We start from the raw sequence: 19486 nt of genomic DNA on the forward strand, positions 1-19486 counted from the left end.
AAGTACTCTTAAGAACTCAGCTGTCTCTTCAGCCCCTCTAATCCTTGGGGACTGGTTGTAGTGCTCCATACCTTTAATCTCAGCCCTTGGGAAGCAGGTTGCCTTTTGTTTAGTGTTGTGCATACACGGTATGCTGAGGCAGACGGTGTGCATCCATTTGAAGTTTTGCCACATCCTCTACCACTTTTAAGGAGAGTTTTCTGTAGTTCAGGCTGTCTTTGAGTTCACCGTGTGGCAAAGATAGCCTTGAACTCAAGTCTTTGGCATCTTTACTAACTGCTATTTTTTTGGGGTGTGTGTGCCCTTTTTAAAAAATTGTTTTGTTTTGGAGAGAGGTTATTATTGTATAACCTTTGGTATTTAGGACTTAGAGTAGTTCAGCAAGCTTCAGTTTATGGCAACTCTTCTACCCCTGAAGATTACTGACATACTTGGCCATGAGCCCCTCAGCTGGTATAGTGCTTGTCTAGCATGCACAAAGTCCTGATTTTGATTCCTTCTACTTGGTAATCTGGGTATTGTGTTTCATGTTCCTCGTTTTGGGAAGGTTCATGCATATAATCCTAGTTTTGGGAAGATGGAGGATCAGGAATTTTAAGGTTACCCTTGCTTATATAGTGTGAGCTTGAGGCCTTCATGGGCTGTATATGAGACTGTTTCTGACAAAACAAATGCCCTCCTTAGAACTGGATATGACGGCACAGTCTGAGGCTGTGTAAGGCTGCAAGGGCAAGATCTTGTCATAAAATAAATTTTTAAAAGTATTTTTATTGCATGTTATTATTTTGTCTAGTGTATGTATGTGCCTGTGTATGTGTTTTCAAAAATTCCCTTGAGGTTAGAGTAGACTTTTAGGACTCAGTTCCTATTCTGTACCATGAGGAGTCTGAAGATTGAACTCAAGTTGTCAATCTTGGCAGCAAGCACCTTCTGAGAGATCTTACAAGGTTTTCCCCCTTGTTTTTAGTGTTGTCCTAGAATTGCGTAACTGCTATGACTTTTTAAGCACAGGTTTAATTCTGGGTAGTCTCTCGTTCCCTATGTCTCAGTTACTGAGTAGCGTTTCTTAGATAGAGAATTAATTCAGTCTCTAATTTAGTTACACACTTAAAAAAAAAGTTTTGTTTGCTTCTAAAATGTGGTATAATTTTTCTGATTGCTTACGGAGTACTTGTAACCTGGCTGTATGTGTGTATGTGTGCACTGGGAAGGACCAGGCAGAATGGTAACTAGCACTAGGAAGACAGTTGCTCTGGTCTCTGTGTGGAACCTGTTGAACTGAGCATAGGAACCCTGTCAGAGCTCCTGTGTTTTGTTCCACACTAGTATTCCAGCATGGTTCTGAGTCAGTGCCGTGATACTTTAATGGTGGCACAGGAATTGTTAAACTTGGGAAGTTTTCCTGCTTGTGCTGAGACTGGAACCCACACAAAGCTTTAAACATGCTGGGCCAGTGCTCTGCCACTGACAAGGTCCTTGACTGTGAAAATCGTGTCAAGAGATTTGAAACTCTGCATTAAGAAAGTTAAAAACAATTAGGTTTAGTATACCTATTTTGCGAAGTGCTTTTACTCCTTAGATAATTCTAACTCTGTTGCAGTGTTCTGAGAGTGCTGATTTGCTAGTCATTTTCAGATTCATTTTAACAATTCATCTTTATGTGAAACAGGTAATGAAAAAGAATGGGTGAATGAGTTTTTTCAGATGAGTTTATATATAGTATGACAAGTTAAAAAAATATACAAAATAAAAACTTTAAAGACTTGAACCTTAGATATGTTTTTTCAATGCTTCCACAGTGACAAACACAGCTTTTTACCTAATTCCTTTATATTGTTACAGACTTTCCAAAAAGAAATACATATTGGTCCCACACCTATTATCTCGGATCTCAGCTCTTGACAGATGAGAGTAGGATTAGAAGTTCAAGGTCATCCTTGAATGCTTTGGGAAGTCCAAGCCAGCCTGGGCTGTGTGGGACCCTGTCTCGAATCCCACTGTGATCCTCCTAAACCAATCAGCAGGCTTTGTACTGCGCACCCCTAAATCCTGGCTTCAGTAAACCAAAGCCAGGAGGACCGAAACTCTAGCTTGCCTGTGCTGTCCAATAGCATGGTCCTGTTTTTGTTTTTGTTTTTGTTTTTGAATTATTTACCTCTTTATTTTATGTGCACTGGTGTTTTGCTTGCACATATGTCCCTGTTAGAGTGTCAGATCTTGGAGTTAAATGAGCTGTCTTGTGGGAGCTAGGATTTGAAGTGCAGCCAGTGCCCTTAATCACTGAGCCATCTCTCAAGCACTGTATGATCCTGTTTTTAAACAATTTTGATAATCGGGTCCTGAATAAGTTGTGTTCTTAAATGAACATTATAGAGAGTATTATTACTTACTTTTTTCCCTAGGCAGGGTTTCTTGATATAGCCTTGGGTGTCCTAGAAGTCACTCTGTAGACCAGGCTGATCTCCAACTCAAAGATCTGTTTGCCTGTGGCATCAGAGTTCTGGGATTAAAGGTGTGTGCCATCATGGCCGGACTGCTTTCTTTTCTTGAAAATACAGATCTATTTAATTTTTTTCTAAAAATTTTTAACAGGTCTTTTTGTTATTCTGAGGTAGGGTTTTTCAGTGTAGCCTTGGGTGTCCTGGAACTCGCTTTGTAGAACAGGCTGGCCTCACACTCAGAGATCCACTTGCCTCTGCCTCTGGAGTTCTGGGGTTGAAGGTGTGCTTTGAGCAGTTTCTTAAAGGTCTAACCTATATGTCATATGCTTACAGTTTTGTCAATCTTTTACCACATCTCAGTTTTTAAGTGCTTTCTTTCTGATAGCTTCTCTAAAATTGGGTGTTTATGCTATTGTTTACTTACCTGATCGATGAGTATTAGTTGAATTTAGTTTTGCTACTAGTTTCAGTGAATGTAATTATATATACAATTTCCACCATTTACCTTGGTACTTCTTAAGGTTAAAATATTCAAAAGATGATCTGCAGTTCATATTTTAAATATTGATAAATACTGTTTATCCTTCCGTAAACATATTTGCTTATATGGTCATCAACGAGTGTGCGTTAGGCAGTCAAATCTGATATATGGAACACACACTCTCTGGAGGAATTCTCTAGAGAATTCCTGAGTGTAGGTTGAAAATCACCTAATTTGTGTTAATAAGAATTGCCCTGACTCTTTTGACTTGTGCCTCCCCACCCCCAAGTGGTAATGTTGCAGTCCAGGACCTTATGCATGCTAAACAAGTGCTCCACCGCTAAACAGTATCTTACCCAGCACAGTTCATCTTGATTCTAAAGGAAAGCTTGCATTTTTAAATTGTTTGCATTTGAGAAGGAATAATAAGTCCAGTGTGGTTATGCACAACCGCAATGAAAAGGGAGACAGGAAATTACAAATTCAAGGCCATTCTGCACTTCCACAGCGGGACCCTCTTCCTCGGAGAGAGAAAAGAAAAGAAAAAAGGAAAGAAAGTTAGGGTGTGGCCCAGCTGTAGAGCTCTGGCTGACCCTGGCAGGTCCTGTGAGGGAAGCCTGGCAGGGAGGGACCGTGCAGTGCGTGCTGCAGGAAGGCTCCTCAGGAGGGCGCGCATGGCTGGGAACACACTCCTGACCTCTAGGTCCCCTTTAGGAAATTGTATGTGTTTTAGGTCATCATTTAATAATGATCTAATATTTACTTTTTTTGTTTTAAATTAGGATATATCGACACAAGAAAGTAACATATTAGGGGCATTCTGTGATATGAATGTAAGTATCTTATAGTCTAAGGTTTATGGGATATGTTTGGTTTTCTCTTTTGAGTTTTTACATCTGATAGTGATTCAGTGTTGCTCATAAACTGAACAGGATTAATAATAACTTTAAACATGATACACTTTTGTTTTTATAGGATGTAGAAGTACCCTTGCATTTGCTTCGTTATGTCTGTCTGTTTTGTGGGAAAAATGGCCTTTCTCTCATGAAGGATTGCTTTGAATATGGGACTCCTGAAACTTTACCATTTCTTATAGCACATGCATTTATTACAGTTGTTTCTAATGTAAGTATTGTTTGGAATTATTCTTGAACTTTTTTTAGTATAACATTTTGCATTTCAATGTCATGAAATTTTTTGTCCAGAAATCACAGGTTTTTATTAATTTGCATGTGTAATTAATTTGTACCTAATTTAAAAACTAGATATGTAAGTCTATTACATGTAAGGTAATAAAATTAGTCAGTTTTTAAATTTAAAATAGGTAAGGTTGCCCTATTTTAAAGGCTTATGTTAAAATTAACCCTTAGCTAGGATTTTGTCCTGGGAAGGCTTTCTGTTTCCTTTTTTGTGTTATTTAATGATGTTTGCTGCTTCACTGTTGAAGTGTGTCTGACTTCCCTCTGCATTATGTATGATGATGTAATGTTGCTTTTTCTCTTATACTGTAGAGCTGTGGGGCACAGTGAAATTTTATCAGAGAAATAATTTTATTATCTGTATATATATTCAGCCTTTAATAACTTACTGTGGTTATTGTAGAAAGAGTATAGATGAAGTTAAATGTAACTTAACCAAAACCTAAACTTTTGTATTATTTAAATAAAATTTATATAAGATAAAAACAGTATGTGGAAAGTCCTTGGCCACTGTTGTATTTCATTGTCTCCAGTGGTAACCTCTACGGTGCTCTGGTGCTCTGGAAAGGGAGGAGGCCGGCTTCACTCAGATACATCGTACATGTGTGCCTGCGTGTGTCTAATTGCAATAAGTGATTTTTACCAACATCTTTTTTATACCCATAATTCCATGGCTTTTTATATATTCAGAAAGTTTTAATATAGAAAAAGTGAGTGTAGCACATTTCTTTTTTTGTAGCACATTTCTTGTATGTACCATTTTGACTTTTTGTGTGTGTTTGCCTGGTACTTGCTAGAACTTAGGGTGTGTACCATCAAGCTTAGCCCCCTTGGGGTTTATAGTTGGATTTTACTTGTGAATTTAAATGTTCCCTTTCTAAAGTTTAGTTTAAAATGTTAACTTTTTTTTTTAAGATTTATTTATTATATATAAGTACACTGTAGCTGTCTTCAGACACACCAGTAGAGGGCATTAGATCCCATTACAGATGGTTGTGAGCCACCATGTGGATGCTGGGAATTGAACTCAGGACCTCTGGAAGAGCAGTTTGTGCTCTTAACCACTGAGCCATCTCTCCAGTCCAAAATGTTACCTTTTATTCTTAAAATGAAAATGATGGTGTCTTCCTTAGTTGATTCTATACATTAAATTAAATGGGATTTAACAGTAAAAGCAATCTTGGTCTGGCAAGATGTGAGGTACTTGTGGCAGGCATGATGGCTTTAGTTACTGTCCTCAGATTTCATAAGGTTGCAGGAGGAAACATGGTCCTGAGAGTTACACATCCTTTGACTTCCTCGCACATGCGGTGGGTGGCAGGCATGCTGGTGTCCACTCTCACAAAGTGAAGGTTTAAAAGGAGACTCAGCGTGAAGTTGGGATAGCAGCACTTGGTGTGCACTTAGTAACTACTGTGTTACTCCCCTGCTGTGAAGTATTTAACTGACCGTCAGTCTAACTTTGCCAATAGACGTTCTGTTCACTTTGGCTTCCTCTTGCCCCCTTTTCCCTCTAAAAGTTAATGAAGAGGATGGAGTTGAAGCCCAGCCTTGGCTACAAAGCAGGTTTGAGTTTAGCTTGGGCCACACGAACCTTTCTGAGAAACTAAGATAATTGAGAAACAGTTTGTCCAAATTAAAAACAGATAAACATTAGGAATTTTGGCTTTTTAAAAACTCCGCTTTTGGTACTTTGATCCTACTCTTTCTGAAGTTTATAAACAAACAGGCAGTGAAGCTGGACATAGGACACACACCTTTAATCCTGGCACTGCAGAGGGACAGAGTGTGAGTTCAAGGACAGTGTAGTCTGCATAGTGACACCATGTTTCACAGTGCACTCCTTCCTAAACAGTGTCTTCAGTACATTTGAATGGACATTGTAAGTTTCAGGATTTGTGTGGGTATTGTCATGTCCAGCTGGAACACAGTGGTTTCTTCTGTTTGGTTATTATATAAACTGTAATTTGTTGCTCACTTTGGTTTTTTTGTTTGAAATTGTTATTTAGTCTAGTCCGACCTTAAACTTGCTATGCCCCGGCTTATGTTAACCATTCCTGTCTATCCTTATCACTGTTAACGTGCATTTCTTTTCTCGAGTCTTGTCCCTATTTTGGAATTTAAAAATTCACATGAGCTTTCAACCCAGAATACAATAAAGGGTAAAGAAAATCAGTAACTTCGAAATCCTAACACATGTGCTAGTGTAGATATACTGGCCTTAATGAGTCCTTATTTCTTTTACAGTGTAAATCATATGCCCCATAGAGGAAGAGTTATATTCCTGGGAACTGTGCCTGTTTTAGAGTAGTTCACTTTTTAGAGGGTCTGGGGGTGTTTGATACATTGTTTTGCTGTGCGGCTATGGCCTGGAATTCAGGGATCTCCATGCTCGCATTAAAGGCGTGCCCCAGTAGGCCCGATGGAGTACTTGACTTTTTGAGGAAAAGTAGTTTTATGAGTGGTGACTGTAATCTTTTAGAATTTAAACTTGTAATGCTAAGTTTGTATCACAGTAAAGCTAGCGTCTGGAGTTTTACTTATTAACACAGAAAGAAAACTAATAATTATTACTACCGTCATCATTATTATTATCATTATTATTCAAAGACGAGTGTTTCTCTATGTAGTCCTGGCTGTCCTCGAATTCACTATCTAGGCTGCCTTCCATCTCAGAGATCCACCTGTCTTTCTTTCCCAAGTTCTGGAATTAAAGATTACACCACCATTCCTGGCTGGCTTAGTCTGATGGTTAGTGCATTTTTTTTTTTCTGGTTTTTTTTTTTTTTTTCGTTTTTTTTTTTCCGGAGCTGGGGACCGAACCCAGGGCCTTGTGCTTGCTAGGCAAGCGCTCTACCTCTGAGCTAAATCCCCAACCCCAGGTTAGTGCATTTCTATTTTCTGTACAATTAGCCCACTTGTACAGATCCTTTCTTAGAAGTAATAGATCTAGCCACAGAAAGAAGACATTGTTAAAAAAATTGTTATTTTCTGCTGTTATTATTTTAAGTCTTTAGGAAAGGACGCTTCCTATCACTTATCTCAGATTGGAGTAGTAGAACATAAATTAAAAGAGGTTTGCAGTGGTGGTGGTTTTTCTTCTCTCTGTTATGTTAAATTTGCTTCTAGGTAGAGTAGTTTTTCTTAGTTCTTTTTTTTTTTTTTTTTTTTTTTTTCCGGAGCTGGAGACCGAACCCAGGGCCTTGCGCTTGCTAGGCAAGCGCTCTACCACTGAGCTAAATCCCCAACCCCCAGTTTTTCTTAGTTCTTAACTCTTTTCTGAAAATTTCCTGTCTCCAACTAGGAATAATAAATAAATAAATAAACTTTACAAATAACTGTACAAGTGTACTTTCAGAAGCAGTGTAGCTTATGTTCCTGAGTAGAAATATGATCAAGTGTAAGCTTGTCCTGGTAGGCAGAGTAAGCTGGACTCTGTCATGCCGCTCTGGCCAGGTCGGTGGGTCATGCTTTCATTCCAGCACTGAGAGGTAGAGTAGGTGAGTTTCTGAGGTGGAGGGCAGCTGGATCTACATAGTGAGTTCTAAGCCAGCTAGAGACAAGAATAAGATCCTGCCTCTCCCACCCCCCCTTAAAAATGGACTGCTTCTACAAGTGGAGGAACAGAGGCTTTTGAATATAAAAATTAGCTTAGGATTATGTAATTTCACATATCTGCATGCCAGATCAGACAGTAGGTTGACAGTTTTTTGGTAAGAATTTTATTTTGCTACTTTATCAAAAATAGCTCTGTCATAAGCTTTGGGGGAACAGAGAACATTTCCCTCTATCTACTAGGGAGATATTTAACGTGGTTAGAGCTTTGCTAGAATATTATTAGCACAGAGAGTTAGCAGAGGTAAACCTGAGAAGCATATTCATATCTAATATCGTCCTTTAGGTTTTTCTATCCTCTAATTTCTGGAGCTTTGTAGGAAGTATTGTTTTCTGGAAAGGTAAACATGGGAGAACTCTGGACTCGTATTGAAGGACGTCCACTTGGGAGTGGAGTGCTGCAGCTTTGGCAGTGTATGGTGAATTGGGAATGTATGTGTGTATTCAGCTCTGTGTGGATGGTGAAAGAAGGGCACACCCCTAGATCTGGCAGATAAGCCCGGCGGTCAGTGAAGTGGTGCGGCTGCAGCCAGATCCCTGTCTTCTAGGTTACTGGTACTGTACTGTTCATGCAGCTGTGAAGGACGTTTGTCTCGCGTGGATTTTGAAATGACTACAGATCATATAATTTAATATGAAATAAAGGCTGAGATGGTTTTAAATAGAGATAGTTCAGTACTCGGAGTTACAGTTGTCATACAGAGAGATATGGGAAAACATGGCTTTAGCATTATTCAAGTTGATTTTATACTATTGTATGTAAATTAGATTAATTGATGGAATTATTTTTTATAGCTTTTCCTATTCACAATTTATAAATAAAATATGTGGGGTTTTAGAGGCAGCCAAATATTAATTACTTTTGTTTTAAGTTAATTGGAAGACTCTGGAATGCCTTACATTTGACTATACACTGTTTTCTCTACACTTCCTTACAGATTAGGATATGGCTACATATCCCTGCTGTCATGCAGCACATTATTCCTTTTAGAACGTATGTTATCAGGTGAGTGGTCTCAATTTCTTTAATTAAATTAATTTATAGTAGTGCAATTGAGTAATTTGTAGTAGTTTTGTTGCTTTTGAAAGACCCTTGCAGATGTATCCTCTGGGGAGGACCTCAGTTTATAAATGATGAGGTAGTAAATTTTATGCATGTGTATGAGTTTATATTTGATACTTAAATTTTGGAAAATTTATTTAGTCTTGGTTTTTACATGTGAGCTTAGGAAGAACTAAACTGATTTATTATGGTTTTACTGAGTTCATTCAGTAAGTAGTTTTAAATATTATGTTATGGAACAGCATATTTAGAAAGTAAATTGTTGGGGCTGGGGATTTAGCTCAGTGGTAGAGCGCTTGCCTAGGAAGCGCAAGGCCCTGGGTTCGGTCCCCAGCTCCGAAAAAAAGAACCAAAAAAAAAAAAAAAAGTAAGTAAATTGTTATGGTCTATAAAAATCACAAGCACATAGGATAAATACCAGGACAGAAGTAGGAACAGTAAGAATAGGGAACTGTGACTTTAAGTACCGGGTGGAGGAAGGCCTGCAGAGATGACTCAGGCTGAAAAGCACTTGTACAGGTGTGAGGACTGAGTGCACAGGGGACCCATCACTCATGAGAGCGATGTAGGTGTTTGTAGGTGAGATGGAAATTGGAAACTGGTATGCGAGAGATCACACCACCCCTAACTCCCTCACCCCAACCCCCAGCTTGCTTGATGAAGTTCCAGGCAACGAGAGACCTTGTTTCAAACAAAAACTGAGAAAGTGTTGGTCTCTTTAAGAATGATATTGTCAACCTCTGTAACCACACTTTTGTATGTATGAACACACATAAGTTAAATTTTGGGAATGAGAAAGGTCTTTTTGAGGTGGAAGTGAATTTGAGTTTTATTGTTAACCTAAGAAAGAAACCTAAGAAGATGTGTTGATATGAACTGTGAGAGCTCTAAGAATTAATTTTTTTAAATTAAAAATCAGTTCTTTGCAATTTTCCCTCATTCATTCACTTTTAAAGTGTTGAATGTTTACTACTTTTCCTGGTACTGTTCGAGGTGTTTCAGAGTATCAGAGTGTCAGGATGTCTTGGATGTGCTAAGTTCCATGTAAATAAGGCAATATATATGATAGGAAATAGGAAAACTTCACAAAGGATGGGAAACAGCTAATCATGTGGTGTCAAGATCATGTTCTAGGAAAACAAACTGCAGGGACAAAGACTCAGAAATGTCTGACATAGGGGATCTGGAAGTGTACGGTGTGAGCCTGCTGTGTAAGGAAGGGAGGGTGTGTTTAGGATATAAGGTATAGTGTTTAGCAAGGGCAGGTTATTCAGATCCCTGTAGGTTACTGGCAGCATTCGGGATTACCAGTGGGGCAGATGAGTCATAATGGTTTTCAAAAGACCAATTTGGCTTTTAATGAAGTTCACATTTTAAACTAGAAACTAAGGGACTAGTTTAAAAGTCCAGTGTCTTGTTGTAGATAGAAATTACATTAATTATACCCAGATTATTGATGGCTATATTGAAAATAGATACATTAAGTGAAAATAAAGTCGCTAAGGTTAGCGATGGTGGGGCTGTACAGAACAAGGAAAGTGCAGGGCTGGAGAGATATCTCAGGGATTAGAGCACTGGCTGCTTGGGAAGGACTTGGGGTCAATTTCCAGCACTCCATGGTTCAGAGCCATCAGTAATTTCAGTTTCAATTTCACGCATTCTTCTGACCCCCATGGGCACCAAGCATGCGCATGTCACCTGTACACGCAGGCAAAACACACATAAAACGAATAAGTCTAATCTTAAAAAAACTTAAAGAAAAAAGAAAAAGTAACACTACAGATGACACAAATACCCACTCCTTCTCAGATTTTCTTTCGCTCTGGATATCATTATCAGTGACCTAAAGACTGAGAAAGCTTAGGTAAGACTCTACACTCCTTTTGAGTCATTAATATGATGTTGGCAAATTGAAGACATGAGCTCCAAGTTCAGAAGAAAGTCACTTAGTTGTTGTTAGAAACAAATTTCTAGGTTTCATTGACCAGCCAGCCATTCAGGGAGCTGGATTTAATTCCCATAACTGTGACACAGTTCTAGGATAACTGACGACACCCTCTTCTGGCCTTTTGAGACACCAGGTATACACATGGTTCTCAGACATACAAACAGGCAAAACAGATCCATAAGATAAGTAAGTCAGTGGGTAGATAACTAAGTAGAGGATATGCATAGAGCACCTGAGGAGGCTATCCCATATTGACCTCTGCCCTCCATACGTACGAATGGTTGTGTATACACAGGCACATAATACATACACCACACTCATACACACATGAAAACCTCACCCCACCCCACTGTCAGCATGACAGCAGTATTCAGAAACCAGTAGAGCAAATGAGGTCACTTAAAGAGAAAAGAAAGAAAATATAGGCGAGTCTAGGGTTAAGCCCTGTGTGAGTTGCTTTTGCTATGTAAGCAAACAGCTGCACCCCCTCCCTCCATCCTTAGTGTTTTAAAGTAAGGGGTGTTTATTATTTCTCATACTTGGCAGGAGAGATAAGTCAACTCTTTGGACTGGTTGGCTGAAGCTGCATGATTGAGGATAGCCTTGTTCTGTGGCTAGCAGCCTAATGGGTGTTAGCAAACAGGCTGCTCAGTCATGTTTGGTAGTTACTTGATGGGAGTTGGTCAGTCAGAGACCGTTCTTCACGATGCCGTCTGATTTGTGCTCTTCTTTTGATGGCAGGACAGACTGTAGCAGTAGAGGACAAGCTCCATAGCTCCGAGCTTTCCTATATCCGATTGCTTGTTGATGCCTCCTTGGCCTCACATTGTAAACACTTGTACATATGACATTGAGAGGCATGTGTGACATGTTTACAGATCCCAAGATGTTGAAAGGTTGGATAACAGACAGTTAACACCCACCGATGTGAGCGAGGTCCTGACAGACTTCTTTTTACAGAATCATATGTTTATTGGTTTTTAGAAGAAAAACAAAAAACTCCAGTGCTTTGAATGCATATCTTAACAGTGTTTGCCAGTGCTTAGGAAGGAAATGTGCTGTTTCTTATGAAGTCAGCTGGTAATTACTAAAACCGGAACTGTAATATGACAGGTTTTAGAGAGTGACAAGGCACTATGGAGCACCAAATGATTAATGACTTGGTTCTTTGCAATTGTGAATCTAAGCAATGTCATGTTTTCACAATTAAGAGGTTTTTAAAGTTTTAAGTAAAATAGTTTAAATTGCAGCTAGGTAGATGACTTAGTGGACAGAAGTAGTTGAGTCTGATGCCCTGAGTTCCGTCCACTGTGACCCATGTAAGTGGTAGTAAGAGCCAACTCCATAAGTTGTCTTTGCCCTCCACACCCATGTTGGGGTACACCCCCACAGACCACGCACACAGTAAATAATGTAAACCTTTAAGTTAAAAGTAAATGCAAAGATTCCAGGGATCTGATATTTAAGTGGAGATTTGCAGCAGAGGCTTGTTGATGGATTCCTGTTGGTGAGCCCGTGTACTTTCTGTTTTGAACCCTTAGGTATTTATGCAAGCTCTCTGATCAGGAGTTACGACAGAGTGCGGCTCGAAATATGGCTGACCTTATGTGGAGTACAGTGAAAGAGCCATTGGATACAACACTGTGCTTTGATAAGGAAAGTCTAGACCTTGCATTTAAGTACTTTATGTCACCAACTCTGACCATGAGGTTGGCTGGATTGAGTCAGATAACAGTAAGCAATGTTTCCTTTGTTTTCTGGTAACTCTTTTGTTTGCTTGCTAGATAAACATAATGATGATACCAGAGAAGGACTTTTATTTTGCTAGGCGTAATGCATGGATTATTTTGTATTGCCTTCACAGATAATTTCTGTTTTTTCCTTATTTTAAAATTGAGATCAGTGAGGACTAAAGAAACGGCCCAGTGGCTAAGAGCATTTGCTGCCCTTGAGTGGACCTGGTTTGAGTCTCATTATCCATGACATCTTAGGCCTTTTTTATGATTTATAAAATAAAAATAAAATTTCAAAATTAAGAGTGAAACTTTGATTTATGCTTTAGATTTGTTTGATCTAAAAAAATAAGACCAGGGTCTCACCATTGTCTGCATTGTTCACTCAGCCAGTGTCTTACTGTATTGTCAAAGCTGGCCTTGAATTCCTCCTGCACTCAGGCGCCAGCCTTGTGCTTTGCCTTGGATTATAAGTGTACCAGCACACCTATTTCCAGTTTGTGTGTGTGCCTGTGTGCGTGCGTGTGTATTCATGTGAGTGAAGGGCAGAGGTTGATATCTGTGACTTCCTCAGTTGCTTCCTCATTTTGACATAGATTCTCTTAATGAATCTGAAGTGCATGTGTTTAACTAGGGTGGGTGGCCACTAAATCCTGGGCATTCCTCTTGGCCACACCTGCAGCATGGTGACGACAGTTATGTGCTGTTGTATCCAGCTTTGTTAATGTTGGATCCACATTAAGAGTCTTAGGCCTGCACAGCAAGCACTACTGAGCGGTTGCCTGGGGTCATTTTTCTTTAAAGGTTTTATACGACCGTGCTGTGTGGTGGTCCCAGGCCAATCTGAACTCACCATGTGCTGAGGCTGGTCTGGAATGCCTGATCCTTCCGCTTGGACATCTTGGCTGCTGAGAGTGCAGCCACAGCTGGCTGTTCTTAAATTATTATATTATATTGTTTGTTAAGAAAAAAATCTTGAATTTGATCCAAGTTTTGGCTATATAGCCCAGGATGGCTTTAAACATAGAATTTCCTGCTTCTGCCTCTTGAGTATTTGAATCACAGGTGTGCACACAGTGACCTGTTTAATGGTTCTCATGTCATCTCACCTGCATAAGACAGTGACTTAAGAGAGCAGTAGTTGGCAGTGAGCTCATTTTCAGGCAGAGGCCACAGTTCACTGAGTAGCAGGCACATTTAACTCTGCTGTCAAGTACTACTTAAAGTGGGTGACTCTTCAACCTGTGTGTTTGAATCTGTAGAGGTGGGGATAGGTGAGGACTGAGTGTCGCATAAGCAGTTTGCTGGGGACAGGTAGTTGACTCCTTTAGAATGGGTGTACCCTCAGTTTCCTCCGCTCCTTGCTGGCTTTACTCTTTTTGGAGCATGAAAATGTAAAGTGATCTGGCTTACTTAGGTGTTGGGTTTGTAAATACAGAAAGTGTTTCTGCCGTTTTTCTCAGGTAAATCTCGAGCCAGCATGGCCTCCGAAGCCTGTGCTGAGACTTGTCTGTCCTGACAGATGGTGTTCTGACTCGATCGGACTGACCTCTTTTTTTCCATACTCAGCTTTATTTTCTTGAATGTGTTTAATGAGATGAAGCATAAATATTTCTATTGCAAATAATTTTAGTATTTAACATGATAAATTAGTATACTCATAGTTTTATGTCTTCTATTTTATGAATGCAGTCATGTCACTTGTGTTTTATATATGTAAGGGGTTTGTTTCTTGGCACTCGCTAACAGTTTTGTTGTTAAAAGGGCAAACCTTAATTTCTTTTCTTCAATCTTAGAATCAGCTTCACACTTTCAATGATGTGTGCAATAACGAATCATTGGTATCAGACACAGAAACGTAAGTAGGAGCATTAGTTAATACAGAGTTACACATTTGAAAAAAAAAGTCTAAACCCTTGGTTGCCTGGAACTCACTGTGTAGACCAGGTTGGCCTCAGATCTGTCTACTTCTGTCTTCTGAATACTGGGATCAAAGGTGTGTGCCACCATGCCTTGGCTGAGTATACAGGTTTGTTATTGTTTATATACAGATAGAATTCTCAACTTTATTTGACTTTTAAGTGTTTATTGGAAATTTAATTTTTATGGAACAATATGTTCAAACATGTGTTTCAGGATGCATGTACTTAACTGCTAGATGGGTTAATGGTGAGGAGCAGTTGCTTGTCTCCCAGAGGTCCATGTCAGTTGACTGGCGTTGCAACAAACTGCAACTCAAGGGACCCCATGTGCTCCTCTGGCCTCCATGAGCCAGTGTTCACACATGCACATCCCACCAGAGGAGTATATGTTAGTTAAAAAATCTTTAAGAAAAACAAACAAACACTGGAGCTAGAGAGATGGACTAGGAGTTGAGAGCACTTGCTTCCCGTGTTCTTGTTCACTTCTTGGTACCCTTTTTGGGTAACTTCATCTCCAGGGAGTCAGCACTCTGGACTTCCACAGACATGCTCACACACATAGACTGAGCTGGCGAGCAGCTCAGACACATGAAGCAGGGATGGGTGTGGCAGTACATGCTGTGATTCTGACATTGGTAGGTAGACAAGGGAGGATCCTGAGTTTCCCAACAAATGTGAGAGTCAAGGAGCATGTGCGGACACACTAAAGCCACAGTGAATGTTACCTGGGCACTACTCAGTGCTAATAAACAATGCAGTACCAAGGAGACGCCCCTCAAGCTAAACACAAACCGACTGTCATGACGCTCAATCTTAATCACCACCCGTCATGAAAAGTGCCGTCATATATTCCAAAAACTGGCACATGAATGAAACTAGCAGTTTAAAAGTAGAAAATATCCAGATACCAATCACAGTTGAGTAGAGAAAGAAAACCATAAACAATGTAATGATATTTAGCTATAAAAGAATGCATGCTGCATACTACAATATAAACTTAATAAATGGATAAACAGTGTAGTATATTGGCATGATGTAATACTATTAGGGAATAAGAAATACATACTACCATTTAATGAGCCTGGTAAATGTATAGAAAATTTGAATTATTCATTCTGGAGAGATGGTTCAACAGTTAAGAGCACGTAGGTTTTTCTAGAAGACCTAAGTTTGGTTCACAAACCCACATGGGGTGGCTCGAACCCACTGTAACTCCAGCTGGAAAGAGTCAGTTGCCCTCTTTGGTCTCCACAGGCACTAGGCAGGCACACTCATTTGTCTACACAGACACACCCACACATCCATACTTAAAAAACGTTTGCTTAATTTACATCATGAAACAACACCATTCAGATTAAAAGAGAATGAAACTCAGTGATAGAGGTCTTGTCCTACATGGCAAGGTCCTGTGTTTAAATCGCACCACCAAAAAGCAAATAGGAAAGGATTATGAATATAAGTTAAAATAGAAGCCTGGCAAATAGGCAAAGTATGGTATGTATTATGTCATAAATAAAACTAAACACAAGCCAACAGGATTGTAGGGCTGGAGAGGGCTCTGTGTGTCAGTGCTGGGCGCATAAACCTAAGGACTGGAGTTGGATCTCCAGTCCAGTTAGAACACAAATGGGCCCTGTTGGAGCCCTGTGCTAGGAAGGCAAACTGGATGACTGGAGTAATTGAATGGTGAGCGCTTGCTTCAGTACACTAGATAGAGGGCAGTTAGCTAAGATAACCTGGCATAAACCTGTAGGCTCCACACATGGGTTTGCCCATATATGTGCATACATAGATCCACACAACACAGACAATACAAGTGTAGCAGTCACCAGAAGAGGGCATTGGATCCCGTTACAGAAGGTCGTGAGCCACCATGTGGTTGCTGGGAATTAAACTCAGGACCTCTGGAAGAGCAGTCACTGCTCTTAACCGCTGAGCCATCTCTCCAGCCCAGAAATGTTTTTTAAATCCATTGAAAACATTTCATTTAAAATAGGTGAATCAGTATGTGTGATATGTCTATCTTAAATAAAGTTTTAAAAAAATAGTTTGGTCTTCAACATTGTATTTTTATTTGTTCTAATTTTCTCACTGTTTATACTGTTTCTTACCAGGGTGTACTATCTTTATCTACTAGTCCTTAAAAGGAAGGATAAATTTTATTCTAAAAATGATTCACCTTGGCCCAAAAGTAACCCAACAATTTCTTTTGTTTGCTTTTATTGAGCTGATAGTCAGTGTGTTGCTCTGGGTAACCCAGACCTGCTTGCTGTAGAACATGAGGGCCTCCAATGTAAGGTGATCTCCTTGTTCTCCTGAGGGCTAGGGTTGAAAGTTTATTTTGATGAATTTCATATATTAATTATCAAAACTTAATTTTATGGATCATATCTATAGTAGATCTACACAGAAATAGTTAAAATATATTGGCAGTATTGGTTTTTTTCTTTCTACTTTACCATTATCTGTGAATGGCTTACCTCTTCATGGATCAGTTCTTCATTAGTATTAGGAAGGAGCATGCAGTTTGTTCTTGGGTACAATCCGTCATGCTCATCTCTTAGGTAACTCCTTCCTACTTTGCTTAACTCCTTACAGAAGGGTATGGGGAAATCTTTTCTAAATGCTACTCTTTTCCCAGTGCCTACTGTGGAAATTAATTCATAGACACAAAGTTCTCATCTCAGGAGTTGGTGGCGTTACCTTAACTTTTCAAGTGATAATTGTTTATAAGTTCACGGAATGTGATGATTGTTACGTTTCCGTTCAGTTATGATTTGTAGTACTATGAAACGTTTTTATAATTCTTTGTACTGTGTGGAAGTTTTCTGTGGTGTCTTCCTTTTTTACCCATGGGAAAAGGCTTTAAATATCATTTTCTCAATCATTTGGTTCTAGGTCCATTGCAAAAGAACTTGCAGACTGGCTTATTAGCAACAGTGTAATAGAGCACATATTTGGACCAAATCTTCACATTGAGGTTTGTAGACAACTGGATTTTTTCTTAATTGTATACAGAGAGGCTTACAAAGCTAACTATACCATGTTTTCCTCTCGTAGATTATCAAGCAGTGCCAAGTGATTTTGAATTTCTTGGCGGCAGAGGGACGACTCAGTACTCAGCATATCGACTGCATTTGGGCCGCAGCACAGGTAACGCTTACGTTCCTTACTTACTCAATGTTTTCTTATAATGCTTCAAATGCTACTGTTTTATAAGAGGAGACCAAGAAATGGGAAAGATGTGACAGGAACTCACATCAGTTTTATAAAAGGTCAGTCAACCCTTATATCACGATACCATGATTGTTTTATATTTTTCTCCTGTGATGGCTTACCTGCCTTCCCCCCCTGCTCTTCCCTTTCCTCCACACCAGGTTCTTACTGTGTAGCCCTGGGTGGCTATCCTCTGCCTACTGTTGGGATTACTTTCACCAGCATGCCTGGATGTGTGCTGTTGTCTTCTTTTCTTTAACTTTTTGAGTTACTCTGTATCCATCTCTATGCTTCAGGAATTTGTAATGTAAAAGTGTGGTTAGTGTGGCTGGAGAGGTGGCTCAGAGGCTACGAACTCTTGCTACTAGAGGACTGCTGTACTGGTTCCCAGACCTATGCCAAGTGGCTCACAAACGTTTATAGCCGTCTCAGAGGATCTGACACCCTATTATAGCGTCTGAAAGTACTCACACAGAAACACACACACACACACACACACACACACACACACACACACACACACACACACACACACACCATAAAAAACAAAAGCAGAACAAAAAACAAAAACCCAGTAGGCATTCCCTTAGTTCTATATGATGTTTGCCCTACATCCCCGTGAATACCAGAGTATTTGGTACTTTCCATGCACCTTCGTCTCTGAAGCAGCTTTCTTATCCTTAGTGCTGACAGATATACATACACAGCTCACTATGTATATTTTTTCTTTCTCTTGATTTTACAGGTAATGCATGCCAACAGACAAGTGTTCATTTCTTGTGTCATTTTGCTTTATTTTTTTCTGGCAACGTTGCTGTGTATTTTAAGCTACCCTGGAACTAAACTTTCCTTAACTTCCCGAATGTGGGGATTATAGGTATAAGAACAGCTTAAAATCAGTTAAATTAGTTTAGTCAGCTTGTCTGTCTGTCTTTGTCTATCTCATTTATCATTGTATATTTTTCAAGAGATTTATTTTGAGTTTCTATGTGTGTGAGCCTGGATGAATATGAATATATTTATATATATATGTATATATATATATATATATATATATATATATATATATATATATATACACATACATACATACACACACATACATATATATTCAGCCTGGATAAAAAATATATATATATATATACACACACACACATACCATGTGTGTTCAGAAGCCTGTGGAGGCAAAAACCAAAAAAGGAATAATGGTGTCAGATCTCCGGGAATCAGAGTTACAGGCAGTTGTGAGCTTCTCCGTTGGTGCTGGGAGCTGAATCTAGGGACTCTGCAAGGGGAGTATGTGCTGTTAATTAGGGAGCCATCTCTGTAGCCAGTTAATAGTCTTTTTAAGTCTCTGATATGCCATAATTTAGGTGGAAAATAATCAGTCCCATTCTCGGACAGATGGCTCAGAGGTTAAGAGCACTGACTGCTCTTCCAGAGGTCCCGAGTTCAAATCCTAGCAACCACACGGTGGCTCACGACCATCTGTAATGGGATTTGATGCCCTCTTCTGGTGTGTCTGAAGACAGCTACAGTGTGCTCATATAGAATAAATAAACCTTAAAAACATTTCCATCACTTCAGAAAGGTGTACTTATATATGATGAATAAATAAGTCCTTTTTTTTTTCTTTTCTTTTTTTTTTTTCGGAGCTGGGGACCGAACCCAGGGCCTTGCGCTTCCTAGGCAAGTGCTCTACCACTGAGCTAAATCCCCAACCCCCATAAGTCCTCTTTTTAAAGGAGAGTGAGGTAGTGTGTGGTAGTTGCTCCTTCCGTGTCGTCCAAAGCTGTTGTGTAGTAGCAGCTCCTACTGCAGCAGGACTGACAGGAAAGCAGGTTGTGCTTTCTTCTTCCCAACAGGGC

General features: G+C 39.5%; 1 protein-coding gene across 8 annotated transcripts in view; it reads left to right on the forward strand.

The window, feature by feature from the left end:
* Nucleotides 1–19486, forward strand: part of Usp34 (ubiquitin specific peptidase 34) — a 190410-nt gene that overhangs the window by 40432 nt on the left and 130492 nt on the right. For all 8 annotated transcript variants that reach the window (XM_039092231.2, XM_039092233.2, XM_039092232.2 and 5 more), the window contains 7 exons: nt 3705–3755; nt 3898–4047; nt 8675–8742; nt 12289–12481; nt 14277–14338; nt 17301–17382; nt 17463–17555. In XM_039092231.2, the coding sequence (XP_038948159.1) occupies nt 3705–3755; nt 3898–4047; nt 8675–8742; nt 12289–12481; nt 14277–14338; nt 17301–17382; nt 17463–17555 (699 nt within the window). The remainder of the gene's footprint in view (nt 1–3704; nt 3756–3897; nt 4048–8674; nt 8743–12288; nt 12482–14276; nt 14339–17300; nt 17383–17462; nt 17556–19486) is intronic.

The sequence above is a fragment of the Rattus norvegicus genome, chromosome 14, assembly GCF_036323735.1.
Source record: "Rattus norvegicus strain BN/NHsdMcwi chromosome 14, GRCr8, whole genome shotgun sequence".
NCBI classification, from domain to species: Eukaryota; Metazoa; Chordata; class Mammalia; order Rodentia; family Muridae; genus Rattus; species Rattus norvegicus.